The sequence below is a fragment of the Diceros bicornis genome, chromosome 3 (genome assembly GCF_020826845.1).
Source record: "Diceros bicornis minor isolate mBicDic1 chromosome 3, mDicBic1.mat.cur, whole genome shotgun sequence".
In the NCBI taxonomy this organism is placed as follows: Eukaryota; Metazoa; Chordata; class Mammalia; order Perissodactyla; family Rhinocerotidae; genus Diceros; species Diceros bicornis.
This window is the reverse complement of record NC_080742.1, coordinates 82,762,895-82,784,900: the sequence shown is the minus strand read 5'-3', so window position 1 is coordinate 82,784,900 and position 22,006 is coordinate 82,762,895. Positions and strand designations below refer to the sequence as shown.

Here is a 22,006-nt window from a genome sequence, read left to right as displayed (position 1 = left end):
TTTAAATTTTGTGTGAAAAATCTAAACTCTCTAGCTCCCCTCAGTGTCCTGTTGAACTTACGTGGCACCATATTAATTTGTAAGAGAATGAAAACGAAAATTGCTCACTGTAATTTCATTGGACAACCTTATTCTTTGGCCAATTTTAGATGTACACCTCAATTTAAAAATATTTTCAAACTAAACACAGCACAGAATTGTGGCCAATAGCATGGGCTGTAGAGTTGATAGACCTGGATTTGAATCTTGCTGCTTATGATTCAGCAGCTGTGTATGGGCTCTGTGACTTTGGGATTGTTACTCAGCTTTTCTGAGCCTCCTCTGTAAGATGAGGATAATAAAAGCGCCCACCTCATTGTCTTACCATGAGGATCTAACAAGATCTAAGACCTGGCTTAACGTGCCATTAGAGGATGACCCACGGAAGTACTTCATTATACTTGAATGATAAAATTTAAAATCAAGATGTTAAATACAGTACTTTTGCATGACTTCAACAGTCAAAAAAATAGTCATTGTTATTTTTCTTTCATTGTGATGCTAGTCATAATGTCATTTCCAGAAGTGGTGCATTTAGAATATAGAAATCTTCCTAGTAATCTCTTTCTCTCTTTTTTTATTGTGGTAAAAAACATGTAACATTAAATGTGCCATCCTAGCCATTTTTAAATGTACAGTACAGTACTGTTAAGTATATTCATATTGTTGTCTCTAGAACTTTTTCATCGTGTGAAACTGAAACTCTATACCCATTAAACACTAATTCCTCCTCCTGCCAGCCCTGCGCAACCACGTTCCTAATTTCTGCTTTTATGATTTTGACTACTTTAGATACTTCATATGAGTGGAATCATACAGTATTTGTCTTTTTGTGACTGGCTTACTTCACTTAGCATAATGTCCTTGAGGTTCTTCATTATGTTGTAGCATGTGACAGGATTTCTTTCCTTCTTAAGGCTGTATAATATTCCATTGTGTGTATATACCACATTTTCTTTATCCATTCATCTGTCAATGGACATTTGGGTTGCTTCCATCTCTTGGCTATTGTGAATAATGCTGCAATGGACAGGTGTGTAAATATCTCTTCAGTATCCTGGTTTGAATTCTTTTGCATACATACCTAGAAGTGGGATTACTAGATTATATGGTAATTCTATTTTTAAATTTTTGTGGAACCTCTGTACTGTTTTCCCTAATGGCTGTGCCATTTTATATCCCCAGCAACAGTGCACTAGGGTTGCAATTTCTCTGTATCCTTCTCAACATTTATTTTCTGTTCTTTTGATAGTGGCCATTCTAGTGGGTGTGAGGTGATATCCCATTGTAGTTTTGATTTGCGTTTCTCTGATAATAAGCAATGTTGAGCATCTTTTCACAAGCTTGTTGGCCATTTGTATATCTTTTTTGAAGAACTGTCTATTTAAGTCCTTTGCCCGTTTTTAAATTGAGTTATTTGTTTTTTATTGTTGTTGAGTGGTAGAAGTTCCTTATATATTCTGGATATAGCCTCTTATCATATATGTGATTTGCAAATATTTTCTCCCATCCCATAGGTTGCCTTTATACTCTGTTGATTGTTTCCTTTGATGCACAGAAGATTTTAAGTTTGATGTAGTCCCATTTGTCTGTTTTTGCTTTTATTGTCTGTGCTTTTGGCATCATATCCAAGAAACCATTGCCAAATGCAATGTCCTAAAGCTTTTCCCCTATGTTTTCTTCTAGGAGTTTTATAGTTTTAGGTTTTATGGTTATATTTTAATCCATTTTGAGTTAATTTTTATATGTGGTGTAAGGTAAGGGTCCAACTTCATTCTTTTGCATGTGGATATCCAATTTTCCTAACAGACATTTGTTGAAAAGACTTTCATTTCCTCATTGTGTAATCTTGGCACCATTGTCAAAAATAATTTGGCCATGTATAGAAAGGTTTATTTCTGGGCTCTCTATTCTGTTCCATTGGTCTGTATATCTGTCTTTACGTGAGTCCCACATGGTCTTTATTACTGTTGCTTTGTGGTGTTTTGAAATCAGGAAGTGTGAGGCCTCCAAATTTGCTCTTCTTTTTCAAGATTGTTTTGGCTATTCAGGGTCCCTTGAGATTTATTTTTAGGTTTTTTTTTTTTTCTATTTCTGCAAAGAACGCCATTGGGATTTTGATAGGATTTGCACTGAATCTGTAGATCACTTTGGATAGCATGGACATTTTAAAAATATTAAGTTTTCCAGTCCATGAACACTGGATGCCTTTCCATTTATTTGTATCTTTGATTCTTTTGGCAATGTTTTGTAATATGCAGTGTACAAGCGTTTCATCTCCTTGGTTAAGTTTATGCCTAAATATTTTATTCTTTTTGATGTTATACTAAATGAGATTGTTTTCTTAATTTCCTTTTCAGATTAGTCATTGTTAGTGTATAGAAACACAGTTGATTTTTGTATGCTGATTTTGTATCCTGCAACTGTGTTGAAATTATTTCTTAATGGTTTTTTTGTGGAATCTTTAGAGTTTTCTACAAATAAGATCATGTCATCTGTGAACAGAGGTAATTTTACTTCTTCCTTTCCAATTTGGGTGCCTTTTATTTCTTTTTTGGTGTCAGAGTAACATTGACCTCACAGGATGAATTTGGAAATGTTCCCTCATCTTCAATTTTTTGGAAGAGTTTAAGAAGGATTGGTATTGATTCTTCTTTAAATGTTTGGTAGAATTCTCCAGTGCAGCCCTCCCCTCCTGGGCTTTTCTTTGTTGGGAGGTTTTTGATTACTGCTTCAATCTCCTTACTAGTTATAGGTCTGTTCAGATTTTTTTATTTCTTATGTTTGGTGTTGGTAGGTTGCATGTTTCTAGGAATGTATCCATTTCGTCTAGGTTATCCAATTTTTTGGCATATGATTTTTCATAATAGTCTGTTATAATCCTTTTTATTTCTGTGACATCAGCTGTAATGTCCCCCCTTTCATTTCTAATTTTACTTATTTGAGTCTCCTTTCTTTTTTCCTTAGTTAGTCTAGCTAAGGGTTTGTCAATTTTGTTGATCTTTCCAAAAAACCAACTCTTGGTTTTGTTAATTTTTTTCTGTTGTTTTCTATTCTCTGTTTTGTTTCTCTCTCTAATCTTTATTATTTCCTTCTTTCTACTGACTTTTGGTTTAGTTTGTTCTTCTTTTTCTTGTTTCTTGAGATGTAAAATTAGGTTGCTGATTTGAGACCTTTCTTCTGTTTAATGTAAGCATTTGCCAATATAAACTTTCTTCTTAGTACTACTTTCACCATATCCCATATGTTGTGTTTTCATTTTATCTCCAGATATTTTCTAAATTCCCTTGTGATTTCTTCTTTGACTCTTTGGTTATTTAAGAGTGAATTATTTATTTCCATGTTTTTAGTGGATTTTCCTGCTTTCTGTTATTGATTTCTAGTTTCATTCCATATGGTCAAAGAAGATATTTTGTATAATTTCAATCTTCTTAAGTTTGTGAAGACTTGTTTTGTGGCTTAGCATGTGACCTGTCTTGGAGAATGTTCCATGTGCATTTGAGAATGTGTATTCTGCTGTTTTGGGGTGGAGTGTTATGTGTATGTCTGTTAGGTCCAATTGGTCCAACTGTATTGTTCAAGTCCTCTGTTTCCTTATTGATCTTCTGTCTGATTGTTTTATTTGTGGAGGTATTAAAGTCTCCTACTATTATTGTGTTGCTGTCTGTTTCTCCCTTCAGATCTATCAATGATTCACATACTTGGGACCCTTAATCTCTCTTTAAATATGATAAGATTTGCAATTCTCATAGGGATTATATTTCACAATAGTGGAATGTAAATGTTGCCATGGGGAGACTGTATGCTCAAACGGCTGAAGCTCTTCAGTGGCAACAAGGGCTTGGGTCACTGGACCACTCTTCTGCTTACAAGACCTTTCATATCTTCCATACATCCCACCATGGACGAATTTGGCTTCTGCCTACTTCTCCAATCCCATCCCCTGATGCTTCACTGCTTATTGCTGTGCTCAAGCTACATTGACCTTACCTTTTATGTTTCTTAAACATCCTTTTCTGCCTCAGAATGCATGCAAATGTACATACATACACATATACATATACACACACACTATATCATTCAAGGTTTAGTATATATGAAATCTTCTCAGAGAAGACTTCCATAACTATCCTTGATGTTTGGTGGCTTTCAGTCATATAAAATGGCTTTACATATTTTAAAATATTTTTTGTTATGAAGGTACATAAGAGATGTAAAACATATAAGTTTGTTAGCTTGACTGATATTTGAACATATTTTGACATATAGTATGTGGGCCTTCTTTGTGCTCTTGTACTGGGCCTTACAAATATTTGCCTGAGGGGAAGTTATATGAACAGAACTATTTGTTATAGCAAAACATAGAAAGCATCTAATTTTTTTCCCTTTGGGACATTTAAGTTCCATCCCAATGATGGAACAGTATTCAGCTATATAATGGTGGTTTGAAGCTTATGAAACATGGAGAAATGCTTATGATGAAGAAAAGAATACAATATGGAATGTAAATTAAGAGTATATCTATGCGAAAAATGCATCTAGGAAGAAAGAAATGAAATAGTTCTCAGGATGGTAGGATTAAGGAATCTCCTCTACTTATTTTCAAAATATTTATACTGCCACATTTAACTCTATAATTTGAATAAAATGCAAGAACGTAATTCATTAAGTAACCTGTTTCCACATCATTATTGCAGCTGCCTCTGGAGAAATGCTCTGAGCTGACGGGCTACTCAGCCTCACTTGCCTTCCTGTCCGCTAGCAGCAGGGGTTCCCTTTCTGCTCTCATGTATTGGCACAGTGGGAAGACACAGAGCACAGTACAGATTAAGATCAAATATCTGCTAGACAAGAAATACATTAAAGAATAAATCTACAAAAATGGAGAGTGTAGCACTCCAGGGTGACAAATTTGGGGGATTCTGGAGAGTTGGCTTGCATGACCTTGTCTGGCACCCAACTTCATGAGGCAGAGGACTTAAATTCATAAAGTTTTCCTGCCACTGAAGAGAAGAGACACGGAACAAGTGAGATCCAGCAGAAGTAAATCACAGGGGCCTGTGGGAGCCTAAGAATCCCTAGGGATGAGCAGATATGAGGCAGGAAATGGAAAGAGGGCAAGGTAGAGCAGGTAATGGAGGGGAGACAATGAGGGCAAAGCAGAGCTTTAAAAGAGCACTAGTGTCTCTGAAAGTCCGCATGAAGTTCTGGGTGGCAGAGCTTTTGAAAAGTCATCCCGACAAATCTTTGGAGAGGATTGGAGGAAATTAAAAGCGGAGGCAGGGAGATCAGGTAGAAGACTTTTGAAATGTTTAAAGAGAGAAAAGATGAGGGCCTGACTCAAGGCTTGAGCAGTGGGGATAGAGGAATGAATTTGAAAGGTATGAGGAGAGAGAATCAACTCAATAACTAATCAAGAGAAGGAAAGTCAAGGGTGATGGCCAGGATGCTGGCTGAGCATCTGAGTGCATCGGTAGGACGAATGTTGCCAGACAAGTCTCCAGAAACCAACAAGGACTTGGTGTTAGTTTATATTTTAGATTGAAAACTGTCTGCCTCTCTCTCAGGTTACACTCCCATGGGGATCCTCGATGTTTATATTTACATTTTATGTTTATATTGGCTGAGCCCTATAGTTACACAATCAGAGAAAGAAATCCCACAATCAATTCCAGGCCTTTTCAGGCATGACCTTTTGTAAATAGCCAGAGCTAGGTTCGCAGTCAAATCCAGAGACATTTATGAATAAATACTGACCCCCAGTGTCTAGGTGCAGAAATAAAGATTACATAAAGATTAAAAACTAAAACAAAATACCCAGAGTCCTGAGAGAGAACCTGGAATTCCAGCTACAAATAACGTTTCCTGCAATCCAGTTCAGAATCCTGGGGTGCCTCAGAAATAAAAACACTGACTAGCTAACCTATGGCTAGTGGCTGCCTGGAGAACTCTAACGAACATTCTAGAGAACAAGTGTAAGAATGGATTAAGTGGCCTCAATCATGGGTACATAGCTATGTGATGCCCTTTGCCCTCTCTGCTCCCAAGTCCAGGTTAAACTACTTCAAAGAGTCTTCTCACTAAAAGGGTAAATTTCATGCAACTAATTTGACGAATACAAACTCTAGCTCTGTCTGGTTCCCCACCTAGGTCAACATTACATCAAATGAAGTTTCCTCTCAAGTGGATGCAGCGCAGTGTGGTTGGCGGACATTCCTTTTTCAATAGCTGTGTGGCTAGAGTGAATTCGTGAGAAATTTTTGAGTAAACTCTCTGCGGCAAAATAACTCCTCCAGCTTGAGTGGCTTCACCATGAGAAAGTGACCGTCTCACATCTGGCCCATCGTTGCTGCAGCTGCTGTCACACAGCATCCATTTTCTACAGACAGCTGGCTCTTTGGGACCTGCTTATGTCCCATTCTGGGCTATGCTGAAGTTTTTAAAAACTTGGCTTTGCAGAGAATTAACAGGTTGAGCAATGAAGCTGTCTTGAAAAGGCAGAGCTTCCTGCATGAAAAGAGGATCTTTTTTATTAACCTTATTTTTAAAGTGAGAATAGACTTTGGGCTTAAGCGGCCAACCACAACATCAATAAAAGGCACTCTTCAGCGGCAGAATCCATTTGACTTCTGTTTGGGGCAATAAGAAGCAGTCATTACAGGCCATTGACTCTCAGCAGTCTTAGTAGAAAGGATGCAAGGAGGAGCAATAGAAACCACCGCTGCTTCGGAATCACATGATTCAAGCTGGGCTATGACACTGAACTGGATGACACAAGTGACACTTGTGAGATGGCTGCTGCAGGGAGCTAAAATTCAAGGAAACAGAGGCCCAGAGATTAAATTTAGGAGCCAAATGGTGGCATGAAGAAGGGATGCCACCCTAAGGCACGAAGGAGATAAAAATAGGAGGTTTTGCAGCAGGAGAAAGACATTCCATTACTATTTGTTCAGCTACAAGGCAATGGCATTCATAATCCTGTTTCTGATTTGTTGAATCAGCAAACTAATTGCTAGTCTGATGTATAACTGTAGCCCCAAACATAATAGAAATAAATGAGTGTACAATTTGTTTCTTGACAATATAATACAGAATTAAGAAGTTTTCCCCTTACCTAACAAACACTGAGGTTTCAAGAAGAATAAAAAGTACAGAAGCCAGGCACCTTTATGCAGTCATTGCATTCAGTAAGACAGGGTTTAGTGGCTGTACTTAAAACAAGGTTGTTTTAGTTGCTTTGTCATTCTTTTTTTCTTCATATTTTTTTCTTGTCACTTTATTTCTCCTGGTTTTACTTTGAAAAATTTCAAACCTACAGAAAAGCTGAAAGAATAGTGCAATAAGATTATAAATCCATTTCTCAATTCATCAGTTATAACATTTACTATATTTGCTTTTTTTCTGTCTCTAAATATAGAGACATTGTGTTCGCTGAACCATTTGAATGTGAGTGGCAGATATCATGACACCGCATTCTTAAATTCTTCAGCCCCAAAAATGTCCTTTGCAACTTTTAATTAAAATATCTAATTAAGGTTCAAATGTTGAAGCCCTAATCCCCAGTGTGATGGTATTTGGAGGTGGGACATTTCGGAGGTAATTAGATTTAGATGAGGTCATGAGTGTGGATTCTCCATAATGAGATTATTAATGCTCTTATGAGAACACTAATCATCTCTCCACTATGTGAGGATACAGCAAGAAGGCATCTGTCTGAAAACCAGGAAGATGGTCCTCACCCTGGGCCAAATCTGCCAGCACCTTGGTCTTAGGCTTTTCAGCCTCCACAACTGTGAGAAAAAAATTGTTTAAGCCACCCAGTCTGTGGAATTTTATTATCGCAGCCTGAGCAGACTAAGACAAATGTTCTATAATCCATTACCATCATTCTTTTCTTTAATCTCAAATTGTCCCAAATTTGGCACTTCAAACCAATTTTTGTATCCCATCAGTCTTTGGGTATTTTCTTCTTTTCTGATTCAAGACATTCCAAGCTCATCTTATACTTTTTCTGCCCCAAACCTGGAATCAAACATTTCCCCAAACGTCCCTGGTTCTACGGAATAGTATTCAGAAACCAAGATCAAGGGAAATAGATGTGCCCATTGTCACTAGGTTGTAGCTTCTAGCCCCTTTCAGAGAATAGAGCTGGGGGCACGGGTGAGGGCGGGGAGAAAGAGAGAGGAAAACACACACACACGCATACTCACGTTCATATAAATATCACTGGTTCAAAACCAATAACACAGGGTTATTAGCCATTATCCTGCAGAAGTCACACATAACAGACTAACAGGTCTCTAGACAACAGCCAGAGATAATACAGACTACATACAGTCAAGACTTGAATTGGACAGCTTGGCAATGGCTGCCATTTGGTTTCTCTGGAGTACCAGCAAGGACCAAGTTCAGGACTGATTCCTGATGGCTTCCATTTTAACTGATCAAAGACTATTTAAGCTGTTTTCCTTTTCAAAATCTATCCTGCTTGATGTTTGTCATTTGTTTCAAAATAATCTGGGGCAGGGGGGGAAGAGTGTGAGGACATATCCGTAACAGGGGTCATAAGGTAATGAGGTGGTAGTTGGGTGATGGGAATATCACTGTTCTTTGTGCTACTTATACTCTCTGCTTCTGTGGATGCTTCAAGTTTTTTACAACAACAAGAGTTCTTAAAAGGCACTCCTGTCAAATTAGAGTAAGTGTAAGCTTAAACCGCCAGCCCCAACCTAAATAAAAGGCAAGTAAGTACAATATGGCTCTATTATGTGTACCTAGAAAGTGATGGGGACACTCTAGCCTATCCTTAAAAATCGTCTACGGAACTTACATTTTTTTGGCAATTTAAGGTCCCAGAGTCTTAAAGGCTAGACTAGATAGCTAGATCATCCTCCAATAAATAAACTTTACTAATTGTGGAAAAAGAGTGACTTAAATTCTGATAATTTTGCCAAATAACTTTGCCATAAGAGGGAGATTGGATGATAAAATATTCATATATTTTGGACATTTCATATTGCCCTTGGGATCGGTGGTTTCAATTCTCCTCATAGTCCAATGTGAAAACCCTCAGGCTATAGCATAACATGGCATCTGCCACAGCCAGATCTGCTGTGAGGCAAGGTATGATTTAACACAACGAATGGTGTTATATAGGAGAGCTAGAAACTTGCAAAACCCAATTATGCAAAAGATAGAAACAGGAAACACGATCAGGATCTATGATGTTGAGGCAATTTTGGTGTGTTTCTGACGGAAGAAGGACTTATGAAAGGCTTTCCAGGTAAGAGGGAAGCTGCACTTTGAAGAGACTTCACACTTGTAAAAGCATAAAAATGAATTAAAAATGACACTGGGGATCGTGAATCTTCTGTCTGGTTAAGCTGTTTCCCCTACTCTATTTTGTCATAAACACTAAGGGGCTAGGGAAATAAAGAACAATAACTACACAGCAGAAACAGCGGGTGGGGGAAGTACTTGACCTCTGACTTTCTCTTTCCTGGGAGTGGCAACATGACCAGGAAAATTTCTGCTTTTGGCAACCAAGCTGGCCAATTGCTGCCCAACAGGGATGGGTTTTAACAGGCTCACACACTAACCAAAAAATGCATTTTCCCCTACTAAGCTATAGAGCATGGGGAGGCTTCCCAGGCTGGAAGACAAATAACCATGGTCATTAATGTGCACATGTAGGAACTGCATTTTAATAAAAGTGGTCATGATCCAAGATGAGAAATAATCTGCAAATTTTGGGCAAAAGAATTTGGTTGAGCTTGGAAATAGCCAGATCACGTTAAGAAATCTTCCTTGCACATCTTATCAAGAAAAAGTACATGACATAATGCATTCTAACCAAGGATGCTTTTTTAATTCAGCGCTGAAATTAGTACTAGATGATGCAAAGACCTCCATCTTCTGAAGCAGAACTTCTCTTTTAGAAAAACAAACTCTCAATGTACAGGGATACAGTACTCGTCTGAGACATTTAAAAATTAAAACTCTAGGAGTAGCATCTTGCTACTGCCCTCATCTTACCACACTGGACCCACACTGGGACAATCATTTTAGCCTGGGCAGAGGAGACATGTCTAGCCGGCAGCAGGATGGGCTGCCTTCTCCAAGGACCAAATTTCCAAGGACAATTCTACCTTTTTTTAAAAAAAAAAAAAAAATCCCCATTTTTTTGACATAGAACAGAAGGATGCCAAGATTAGGATGCAGATTAGGCAGCCTTTTCTTCATCAAAAATTCTGCATACGTTGTAAGCCATGCAAAGAAAACTGGTTCACCAGGTGATCTAGGTTGAAGTGTTAGAGTTGTTAAAAATAATTTTATATGAAGTTTTCATAAATGTCTCTTCATTTATTTCAGCCAAGATCTCAAAAACAGTAAAACTAAATTGCATCAGAAAGTATCAGCAAAAATTATCCCTATTTTAGGAAGTCTGCAAGATTGCAAAGTGGCTGGGTGTAAGCATAGCTTTCTGGGCAGAAGCACATCGTGCTGCCAAGGCGTTCCCTGGAAGTTGACATCTAGATGCGTGACAAGGGAGGAATTCAACTCTAGGATCTTGAGCTTCATTAAGACATGTGACACTCAGGCTGGAAAACTCTGAGGCCAACTCCAGAGAGGAAGCTGTTCAAAAATGGTCTGACGTGCAGCCTAGCCATAAGTTTGGAATTCTAGGAAGATCTGATAGTTGCATTCTTGACCCTGATCTCTGAATTCTAAAGAGTATTATTTGGTTAAGCAACGGGACTAAAAAGAAGGGCTACAGTAGAGAAACTAGTAATTGGTCAGAAACATAAAGCATCCACATGCCGTGTCTTTACGCACTATAGATGTGCCCAGCTGTGAGCAAACCAGGTTCATCTCTTCTTTTCTGCCATCTTCATCAGCCAAAGCTCTGAGTCCTGAATTAAGGATTAAATGGAGACCAAACTGTAGCAAGGGTTTTAGAATGTTTCCTTCTAATGTCAGTTTTACTATAAAATGGATACAAATAAACTAATCCACCAATGGAAAAATTATGAAAAAATGGTAAATATTTATAACAGCTATTATAGTTGCAAATTTTTTAAATGACCTTATTGCTGAAATATGTTACTTGCTTTGAAACAAGGCAATAAATAGCTTAAAGAAATGATGACTTACATACCTACAGCATCTAAAAATATGCTGTGTAAAACAGTACTATTAAGATTGATAAGCAGTCAATTCTGTCCATGGCCTACCCTGGCTACTTTATGCTACATACTATAATCTTCTGCCCTCAGCTGATGAACAACAAATGTAAGTGACAAGCTGCAATATACCATTTCCCCTGCCTATGTGAATAAAATTACACCCACCATATTCTACCTTCCCATGACCCTGACCTTCAATTTATAGAGAATTAAGAGTGTCCATGAGTTGAAATAACTGCAACTCTTTGAGTGTTACAGGAAGATATGAGCCAAAGACTAGTTCAGAGGCCTTTACCTAGTATTTATCAGTCATATTGACATACTTTGGTTATATCATTTTCAGTCACAGAACTTTATTTTTAGACCAATTTTAAGTACCCAAAGATTAAAGTTCAAAAAACAAAAATGAAACAAAAAAGAACACAACAGCTATAATTGTCTAGATGCTGCTAATTCTAGCAGCCAAAGAGGAACTCCACCCAATGTCAAACAAAGGATGTCTCTGGACTATAGACAAGGCAAAGGGCCTGTTGTCTGTTGTTGGCTGTCTTGGAGGAACCCATCTGCGACTTTCCCATTTAATGGGCCTCTGGTCTTAACTATCGAGGTATCACTTTTCCTAGAGGAAAAGACTAGTAATAAATACTTAAGTATAGTGTATTATCTAATATCCTTTACTATCATCCCAGAAAGTCTTAGTAAATACAAAGGGGAACCACTTATTAGAGTAAGTAGTACTTGTCAATGATTACTTGATAATAATTTATTGAATGACAAATACCTTAAAATTTACCTCCACTTGTTACTCTCCCATCTCAGAAACTGATGATATTTATTAAGCCCCACTAGTTACTAGTTAGTGACTAATTCAAACAGGGCTAGCAGGAGAGCTAACTCATAAGGCTTATGACAGAAGCACTCAGGCATCCTAAAGCCTTTATCTGGGCCAACATAAGTTATCTAGTTACCTATACAAACTCTACCCCACAGCCTAGCTCTGGAAAAAACAGGAAAAAAAAAAAAAGAGAGAGACCAGTGGCACACACTGCATGCCACTCCTTTTGCAGCTATTCCAAGCCAACACTTGGGAAAGACTTTATTTTTCAGCTCGTTTCACTTTTCCTTGATCCTCTACTTTCTTAATGGCCGCTTGGATAGCCTCTTGGTCACCCAGGAACTGGTGAGGCCCAACACTATGTAGGTTGTCATCCAGCTCTAGAAGAATGGGGACTCCAGTAGGAAGAGTAATGTTGATAATGTCTTCATCTGAGATACCTGTAGATTGAGAGGAAGGAATGAAGCATTAAAGACAAACCAAGAGGAAAATAACTGCACATTTACTTAGTCCCATATTAACAGCAATTAACCGCATATTAACCCTCTGGAACCATGTCAGAGATGGTAAGAGATTCCAGCTATAGTTCCTGGAAGCCAAGAACTTCCCAGAAGTTAAAAAAAAAAAAAAAAAAAAAAGGTAAGACAGAAATTCACGTCACATCAAATCTTAGTAAATACTTTTGGGGCAACCTGACTGTTTCCTATCTAAATTTTAAAGGAATGAAAATTATTCTCTCCACGCTCACATTTGTGTTACGGGTTTTCCATAAGAATCAATCTTGAAAAATCTGAAAGTGAACGAGGAGTGTTCTCCGTTTTTTTCCTTTTACATGTTGTCCCCAGGCTGGCTAAAATTAACCTTTGAATCTAGTTCAATTGAGTAGAATCTGGTTGGTTTTCCAACACTGAGTAAGCTCGGAATGCCCTGGGCAGGATCCAGTCAAGGAGGAACACGTCCCTCGATGCTTAGGAAGCACAATCAAGGGGAATCAGGAACGGATTGTATGGCAGCCCTTGGAAACAGGCCTCATTCTCCTTGTCCCTTAACACCCCAACTGTAGGAGAGGAAGGTATGTGTAACGGAAAAGACTCCTTCAATTCTGGTTTTAAATAAGCTGAATTACAGGTAGTTCAACTTTGACCAGAAGAGTTGGAGTTGTAGTAAGGGTAGTAGTAGCAGTGGCAGTGATAATATTTTTCCTACTATGACTACTTTTATCAATAAACAGCTAACACATACTGAGTACATTCTATATCCCAGGTACTCTTCTGAGCACTTTATATGTGTTAACTTATTTAATCATCACTGCAATCCTATGAGGACATGAGCTATTACTTTTCCATGTAACAAGTTCTGGCACAGAGAGGTTAAGTAAACAACTCAAGATCACACAGATAGTAAACAGCAAAGCCTGGATTCAAACCCAGGTGTCTGTAACTACTGTACGATGTAATGCCTTTCAAGTTTCTCAGAGTTCAAAATGGGCCAAGAAAAGGGAGGAGAAAAGAGAGAGAGTTAAGCAAACTGAAAGGCAACTGAAACTACTCAAATTACCTACTTTAAAAACACACCTTTATTACACAGACTTCTAAATTCCAAACATCTGCTTCTGTTCTATATTAATAGTAAGGACCTAGGTGGAGCAAGTTCTAAGGAGAGTTCAAGGGTTTGTCTTTACTTGGGAGGTGATGATGGCAGAATAAGTTATTAGCAGTTAGTTATCAGTGCACTTTGTCATTTTAATTAACCAATGGTCATAACTATGAGCGCCAGCCAAAAGTCACAGAATTACAGCACTGGATCCCAACCGCTGGAGTAGTTCTTTATTAGCTTTTCATTTCTAGGCCCAGAAGAGCTACCTAAGAACTCGTATGCACAAACTGCACATTCTCGAGCAGCTACGAAACAGTGGAAAGAATCCTAACTTGTAAGTCAGGGTCTCTTCCAAGTACAATGCTCATCTCCTCCTCTGCCAGTTCCCCTCAATATACTAACTATACAGCTTTAGGCAAGTAACCTCTCTGGGCCTCCAATCCCTCTGTGAAATTAAACACATACACACACACACACTCTTCCTCTACCACCATTACAAAGGGTATGGGGTAGGAGGAACGGACTTAAAAGAGAACGTACATGAAAAAGTATAGTACAATAAGTGTGCTCCTACTAGGAAGTAGGAAGTGAATTCCTACTAGGAATTCTCCTCTAGGTAGAAGATTTAAAGAGTACACTACTAAAACATCGCTTTGCCCTGCCAAGCCCCCATCCTCACACTGCAACTCTAAACGAGATTACCATTCCAAACTAAAACTGGCAAGAACAGATAAATTCAGACCAGCTGTTTAGCTGGGGGATGACCGCTTTGGATTCTAAGAGCCCTCTGGCTCCATCAGGTCACGTCTGTCAGCCGGATGCACAGCAGCTGCCACACGCATCCCTTGGAGACAGCAGAAGCGGAATTCAACTGCACATGGTTTAGAGCCAGGTGACCACTGAGGCTTTAGAACCTATCAGTTCTCACCCCAAATGCAGGGGAAGCTCTGAAGGGCCCTTTCAGGTCTAACTCACTCAACTAACCAGTAACTGAGGGCCTATCATGTCCCTCTTGGGAAGGACATTTGTGACCTTGGCCAGGATTCTACCTCCATCAAACAATTTCTTCATTTAAAAAACGAGGGAGGATAGTCTCTTCCAACACCGAAGTTCCTCTATTTTACTCTGAATGGTTAAAAAAACAGAGGCACTCCAGGGGCGTGAGAAACATGGGGACATTGACTGTTTACATTCATTCATCTATCATGCAAGGACCATGTTTTACCTGTCCTCAGAGTCTGTAAGCATATTGCTCATTGAACTGGGGAGAAAGATGGATTTTATAGATTTCTCCAATTAATCTAAATTTTCACTGCAAAAATCAACTTGTTAGAAGACAACTATTTAGCAGAAATGACCATGTTTGACTAATGTTTACCAGGAGAAATAGAAACTAGGAGTGTACACATTTATCAGCATCTCAGATTCACTGCTTATAGACTGTGTGCCTTTACAATGTCACCAACCATTAACATTTATGAATGATTTTGGACCTAGGACTTTATTTTAAAACGACTAAACATTCCACTTTTATTCATTATTTGTATTCAACATTGTACTGGAGGTTCTAGCCAGGCCAACTAGGCGAGAAAAAGAAATAAAAGGCATCCAGCTTGGAAAGGAAGAAGTAAAACTATCTCTATTTTCAGATGACACAATCCCACTAAAAAACTATGAGAACTAATAAACGAGTTCAGCAAAGTTGCAGGATACAAGATCAATCTACAAAAATCAATTGTATTTCTAAACGGTAGCGATGAGCAAAACAAAAATGAAATTAAGAAAACAAGTCCATTTACAGTTAAAATTCATACAGAAATTCAAAGCACTCAGAATAGCCAAAACAATCTTGGAAAAAAAAAGAACAAAGTTGAGAGACTCAGATTTCCTGATTTCAAAACTTACTACAAAGCTACAGGAATCAAGATAGTGCAGTACTCGCATGTGGTATGAGATACTTACATAAGGATAGACATATGGATCAATGGAATAGAACCAAGAGTTCAAATAAGCCGTCATACTTTAGATCAAGTGATTTTCAGCAAGTGTGCCAAGATAATTAAATGAAGAAAGAATAATCTTTTCAACAAATGGTGGTAGGACAACTGTATATTCACATGCAAAAGAATGAAGTTGGACCCCTATCTTACACTTTATATGAAAATTAACTCAAAATGAATCAAAGACTTAGATGTAAGACCTAAAACTATAAAACTCAGAACACACAGGAGTAAAATCTTCATGACCTTGAATTAGGCAATGGTTTCTTACATATGACACCAAAAGCACAAGTAATAAAAGAAAAAAAAAATAGATAGACAGGGCATATAAAAATTTTAAACATTTGTGCTTCAAAGGACACCATCAAGAAAGTGAAAAGACAACCCACAGAATGGGAGGAAATTTTTGCAACTCATGTGTCTGATAAAGGACCTGTATCTAGAGTATATAGAGAACTATTACGCTTCAATAATAAAAACACAGATGACCAAATTAAAAAATGGGAAAAAGATCTGAACAGACATTTCTCCAAAGAAGATGTACAAATGGCCAGTGAGCACAGGAAAAGATGCTCAGCATCACGAGCCATCAGGGACATGCAAATCAAAACCACGAGATGCCACTTCACACCCACTAGGATGGCCACAATAAAAAAGTCAGACTATAAACAAGTATTGGTGAGGATAAAGAGAAACTAGAATCCTAATACATTGTAAAACGAAGAGCATAAAATGCTGTGAACTCTTTGGAAAACAGTCTTGCAAACAGCTAAGCACAGAGTTACCACGTGACCCAGCAGTTTTACTCCTAGATATATACTCAAGAGAAATATGTCCACACAAAAACTTGTACATGAATCTTCATAGCAGCATTATTCATAACAGCCAAAAAGTGAAACGTCCATTAACTGATGAATGGACAAATTAAATCCAGTATATCCATACAATGGAATATTATTTGGCAATAAAAAGGAATGAAGTGCTGATACATGGTAAACATTGATGAACCCTGAAAACGTTATGTTAAGTGAAAGAAGCCAGTCACAAAGGACTACATATGGTATGATTCCATTTATATGAAATGTCCAGAATAGGCAAATCTACAGAGACATAAATGGATTAGTGGTTGCCTAGGGGTAGAGGGAGTGGGGGGACTGGGAAGTGACAGCTAGATATAAGGTTTCTCTTGAGGCTAAGGAAAACGGCCTAAAACTGACTGTGGTGATGGATGGACAACTGTAAATATACTAAAAGTTACTGTACTGTACACTTTAAATGGGTGAATTGTATGGTATGTGAATTATGTTTCAATAAAGCTGTTTTAAAAATGCTTAACAGATCCAGAGAAGTTAAACAAAACTGCTCAAGTCACAAGACTGTTAAGGTAGTAAAATAGGACCTGTTCTTTTTTAATTCCCAAATCCCAGGATGTCAGCTCTGATCATCTGTCTCATCTACAGCTACTTCCACCACAGCATAAGAAGAGAGGAGAACGTTTGTGGGCATGCACTAACTGGACAGGAACACTCAGTGTTCTCATGTTTTCAGGACTAATAAAGGGCATGCACAGATTTGTCAGACCCCCATGAAAGAGCTAACATACTGGGATGATGATGGCCAGGTTTAGGGGTGGTAGTCTGCGACCTCAGAAAAGAGTTCCAGGTCTTTGGCAAGAGGTGAGGGGCACACATGGGACTCACTTGTTTAACCATGGCCTCAGATCTAACAGGTCCTCTCTTTCATAGCACCGCTCTCAAGCTCATGCCTATGGCTTAGATAACAACCCACTTTTGCGTGGGACCAAATCAAAGAGCCAACTAAACAAAGGCCACAAGAATGATAATATTCCACCGATGAAGGAAAGAGAGCTCAACAAAAATAGAAACGTTTCCGATAACTAAATTAAAGTTGACATTCCACTTTAATGACTACTCAAGCCATTCACACAGCAGATTAATTACTTAGAAATATTTAAAATTCTTAGACTGGTTAATAATCAGTCAACAAGACTTAAAGCGACTGAAATTTTAAACTAGTAAATTAGGAAAAACCACAGTGAAGCCATTACTCATTACTCAATTTTGGTATTAGCCACATTCTCTGTCCTAAGAAAGTTAAGCAAACAGAACTCCCAAGGCTAGAATAACGCATCTGCACTGGATTAACCAAACTGAATCAATACTGTATTATGTAATATCGTATTAGAAACTCATTAACTGGAACATCACATGGAAGTTAAAGCGAGTGACCAGATATCTTAGCCCCTGTCTCATAACTGGCTTAGATTTTTTACAGCATCCAAGAATGTTCTGAAGGGAAACATCATCGAGTTCTCACGCTGCATCTACCCCTCTCCGTCCCTCTCCTTTTGTATCCACCCCTTCATGAGTCCTCAACCATTGTCTTTAATTCTTGAATCTTCATGTAGGAGCATCTAGGAGTCAACTGCAATCAATTTAAATGACTGGGATATTTCAAGTAAGAAATAATGAAAGTTTGGGGTAAGTCAAAGGGGTAACTCAAGGCCAATATGAGGAGAAATTCAAACAACTGCATTTTCTGCATACAGGACTAACTTCAGAAAGTCAAATTCGTACCTACGAGCCCCTTCCCTCAAGTCACTGCAGCAGAAACAGGAACCACAGACAGTTGTTAAGATCACTGTACATACACTACAGCACTCCACTCTGCCTCTGGTAGAGGCGGCTGTGCAAATGCTTGCTTCTCCCACCAAGATTATAAGCTCCTGAGAACAGGGACCATGTTTTATCCGCCCCTGTATCACTCATGCTTTTAGAACAGTGCCTCACCCACTGCAAGAATATAGTAAATGTTTGTTCAACTGTAAGAAACGCTATTATGTGTCGGCTGCTAGGATCCAGAAATTATTTACCTAGACGATCCACTATTACAACTATCCATATTATACAGATCTACTTCTTATATATAAAGGCTACAAGGAATAAAATGTTAACTAACTACTCTAATGCATAAAGCCTATATATGAAAGCACTCTGAGGACTTTGTCAGAGACAGTATTGGCTGAGTTTCAGAAAGAGATTAAAATGGAGACATAAGCTCCTCAAAAGTAAGAATTTTGTGTGTCCAACTGTAGATGCTATATCCTCTACCAAGAACAGTATATGATTTAACGAACCCTCGGCGCATAGCTGAAGTGAATGAATCTCAACTCAGAGTTTTCAAACTATAGCTAGTCTTTTACTGTTGACGCCTTGATTAAAGACTGGGTTCCCTTTATTACCTTACCAGGAAAAAAAGAGAAGGTTGAAAAGGTTGAACAAAAGATTGTCTGCATTTAGTGCTAATGAAGTAAACAATTCAAATTAAATTTGTCTTCTATATATTTTCTTTGGTTTTCTCCAAAGTGTTTGCTCACAATCTGAATATTAGGAAATAGGAGAAAAGATGTTCAGGGAGACCGATTTGTCACAGGACAAGCAGAGACCCCAATTCTATAATGCATATTTTGGGGGATTAGAAAAAAGACAACAGCTTCGATCAAATCATTCCACCATGAGGTGCCACGCATGTCCTACTTCCCTCTCCCAATCAAGTAAGTCACCATTTAAACCCCACTGATGGGTGATTTGTGCTACGAGTTCTGTCTTCTTCTATTGCCAAAATAAGAGCTGACACAGGAGATTCTGAATTTCAGAGATGATCTACCTATTTTTAATTATAATTCTTTAAGATTTGAATTCCATATATGTACAAGTTAAAGACGGGACAGAGAACAACTGGAAATGCGTTATTTGAATATTGTAATATGACAACAGAATAACAGCCTCTAATTTAGAATAAGGCAGAGAGGATACATTCTACATTTAATTTTATAGTTAAATGGCCTACAACTTTTAAAAATAAAGGTTTCTATAAATCAATTATACTTATAACAAGGGAAAACTTAACCATGTAACTAGACAAGTATTTGCTTCACAGAAGAAAGGCCTGAATTGGCTGCTTCTGAAAATATCACACTAAAATGCCAAAGGTGACTGACTTGTCAGTCCCCGTCCCCACAGCGAGTCCCTGCTGACCTTTCCTCCCTGATTCTCTAATTTCATCTCACCGCTTCTTTGCCTTGTGACGTGTGCTGCTGCATACCCTTCTTCAGGGACCAAGTCTGCCTTTCCTGAGTCTCCTGCATGCCACTCTTATTCCAAACTTGAAACTGCCTAGTCCTGTGCTGGAACTCAGACTAAACAATCCACTTCTGCTGGCGAGATGCAGACTACACCTAATGCTTCGGTTCAGTACCTGGCTTCTCCTTCAGTGTGGGCCAGCAGGAAACAAACAGGAAGTGACTATGCCAACCACAGAGAAAGAAACACACGCCTGTCTGGAAGGCTACAGAACAGGAACTTTTAGATACTAAGCCTGGGTTAGGAGTTTTCATGGTGGTGCTTCGGGAGAGTCTGAACCAGTCAGAAGTGGGCCCTGCTTTAACATGGACTTGTTAGCACAGCATAGGTAATTGTTTATGCTGCTAAAAATCAGTAAAGTAGTCCCTTAAGTAGGGATTTTCTTGCTCTATAATATTCCACATGTCTGTGTTAGCCCTTCTGAAAGTATTAAGAACTACTATGAAGTTAAAAGGAAAGCAATCCCAGAATTATATACAATTTTCGAGCAGATGTTATATAAATAAACAATTTGACAGGGTAGAGGCCTTCCTCGGCATGCAAGAAGCCTATCCTAGCCACTGATGCGTGGTTCCTATGTTACCCAGCTCCGAATCAGCAACACTTGCCTCCCACTGTACTGTTCTCCTGTGTTGACTCCAGGAGGCCCTTGTTGATCCACTCCTTGACTAGGTGGTTGTGAGAAGGAAAAATGACAGATGGAAGGCCTATTTAAGAAGAGAAATTAGAATTTGGTGGCAAATGAACAGAAATAGTTCGGGGACAGAAAAACCTTTACTGGAGGAGCTCACAAAACTCTAGGTACGAAACTTCAGCAGGTTACACATAACATCTTAAGGAGAAGGACTTTAAAAGGTAATTCCCTACACTGACCACGGTTTAAGCGCTAAATAAAGTCAGCACCAATAGCTCCTGAAGTCTTCAGAAAGCATAACAATGCCCCCCAGGTTAGTTTTCAAAGGCACAAGTAGGTGTACGTAGCAGCTATCATTTAATTCTACTAACTGACAAACTAATCTTAGACTTACCTTTTCCTGAATGGCATATAAATGGAATCACACAATGCATAGTGGAGGTTTTTTTTGGGGCTTTTTTTTTTTTAAATCACAGAAATTTATTTTCTCACAATTCTGAAGACACCAAGGTATTGGTTTTTTTCTAAGGCCTCTCTCCTTGGCCTGTAGATGGCTGTTATTTCCCTGCGTCTTCACATGGTCTTCCCTCTGCATGTGTCTATGTTCAAATTTCCTCTTCTTATAAGGACACCAGTCATACTGGATTAGGGCCACCTTAATGGTTTCATATTACCTTAATTACCTCTTTAAAGACCTTATCTCCAAATACAGTCACATTCTGAGGTACTAGGGGTTAGCACTTCAACACGTGAATTTACAATACATCGCTTTTTGAGCCCAGTTTCTTTCACCTAGCATAAAGCAGTTGAGATTCATCCATGATGTTGGGTATATCAGAAGTTTGTTCTTTTTTATTAAAGCATTTTCTTTATGCAAAACAGCTTAGCGATCAATAATTGATAAATGAAATAAAAAATACGACCTAGATACTAAACCACAGAGTAAAACACTGTATTGAACCATAGCTTTCCAGTGAGTGCAGAGCCTTGTTCTAGTTCCTACATTAAACAAGGTACGTCTGTAAAAGGCCTAAAATTGCACTAACGCACAGTATGCACTCAAAAAAGGGCCACCTTATATAGCTGTACCGGGGAATGCTATACACAGACCACAATGTTAGGGTAACGGCAGTAATAATTTAAGGCTCAATTAGTTGCATCAAATTACCTTTTTATGGTTTACCCGCCAAGGATGCTCTTGACTCAGCTTCTTACAATATAGTATTCCAAACAAAGAACAGATCAAGAGAAGGGTTACTTTTCATAAAAATTTAAAACAAAAAAGCCCAGGTGATAATCCTGTGTGGAGACTCAGTGAACCGGGTTTGGGTGGAGTTCACGACTCCATCTAATTATCATGATGACGGCTAAGGCATCTGAGGTCTGTCTGGGGTTCATTTTCCTTCAACAGCACCTGTCTTCTTTCCCAGAAATGGAAGAAGGGTCAGACAGGATTTGACTGCCTTTAGCGTAAAGTCATAGCACCAAACAGGTGAGAAGCAAAATAACATCTTAAGAACCAACACTCTCCATTGTTGAGGTATATACTATCT

At 38.4% G+C, this 22,006-nt stretch overlaps 1 protein-coding gene across 1 annotated transcript in view; it reads right to left on the bottom strand.

Moving 5' to 3' along the window:
- Positions 1-8,220: 8,220 nt before the first annotated feature.
- BPGM (bisphosphoglycerate mutase) overlaps positions 8,221-22,006 on the bottom strand; it is a 32,217-nt gene continuing 18,431 nt past the window's right edge. The window contains exon 3 of the mRNA XM_058530365.1: positions 8,221-12,500. Within this exon, the coding sequence (XP_058386348.1) occupies positions 12,322-12,500 (179 nt within the window). The 3' untranslated portion in view covers positions 8,221-12,321. The remainder of the gene's footprint in view (positions 12,501-22,006) is intronic.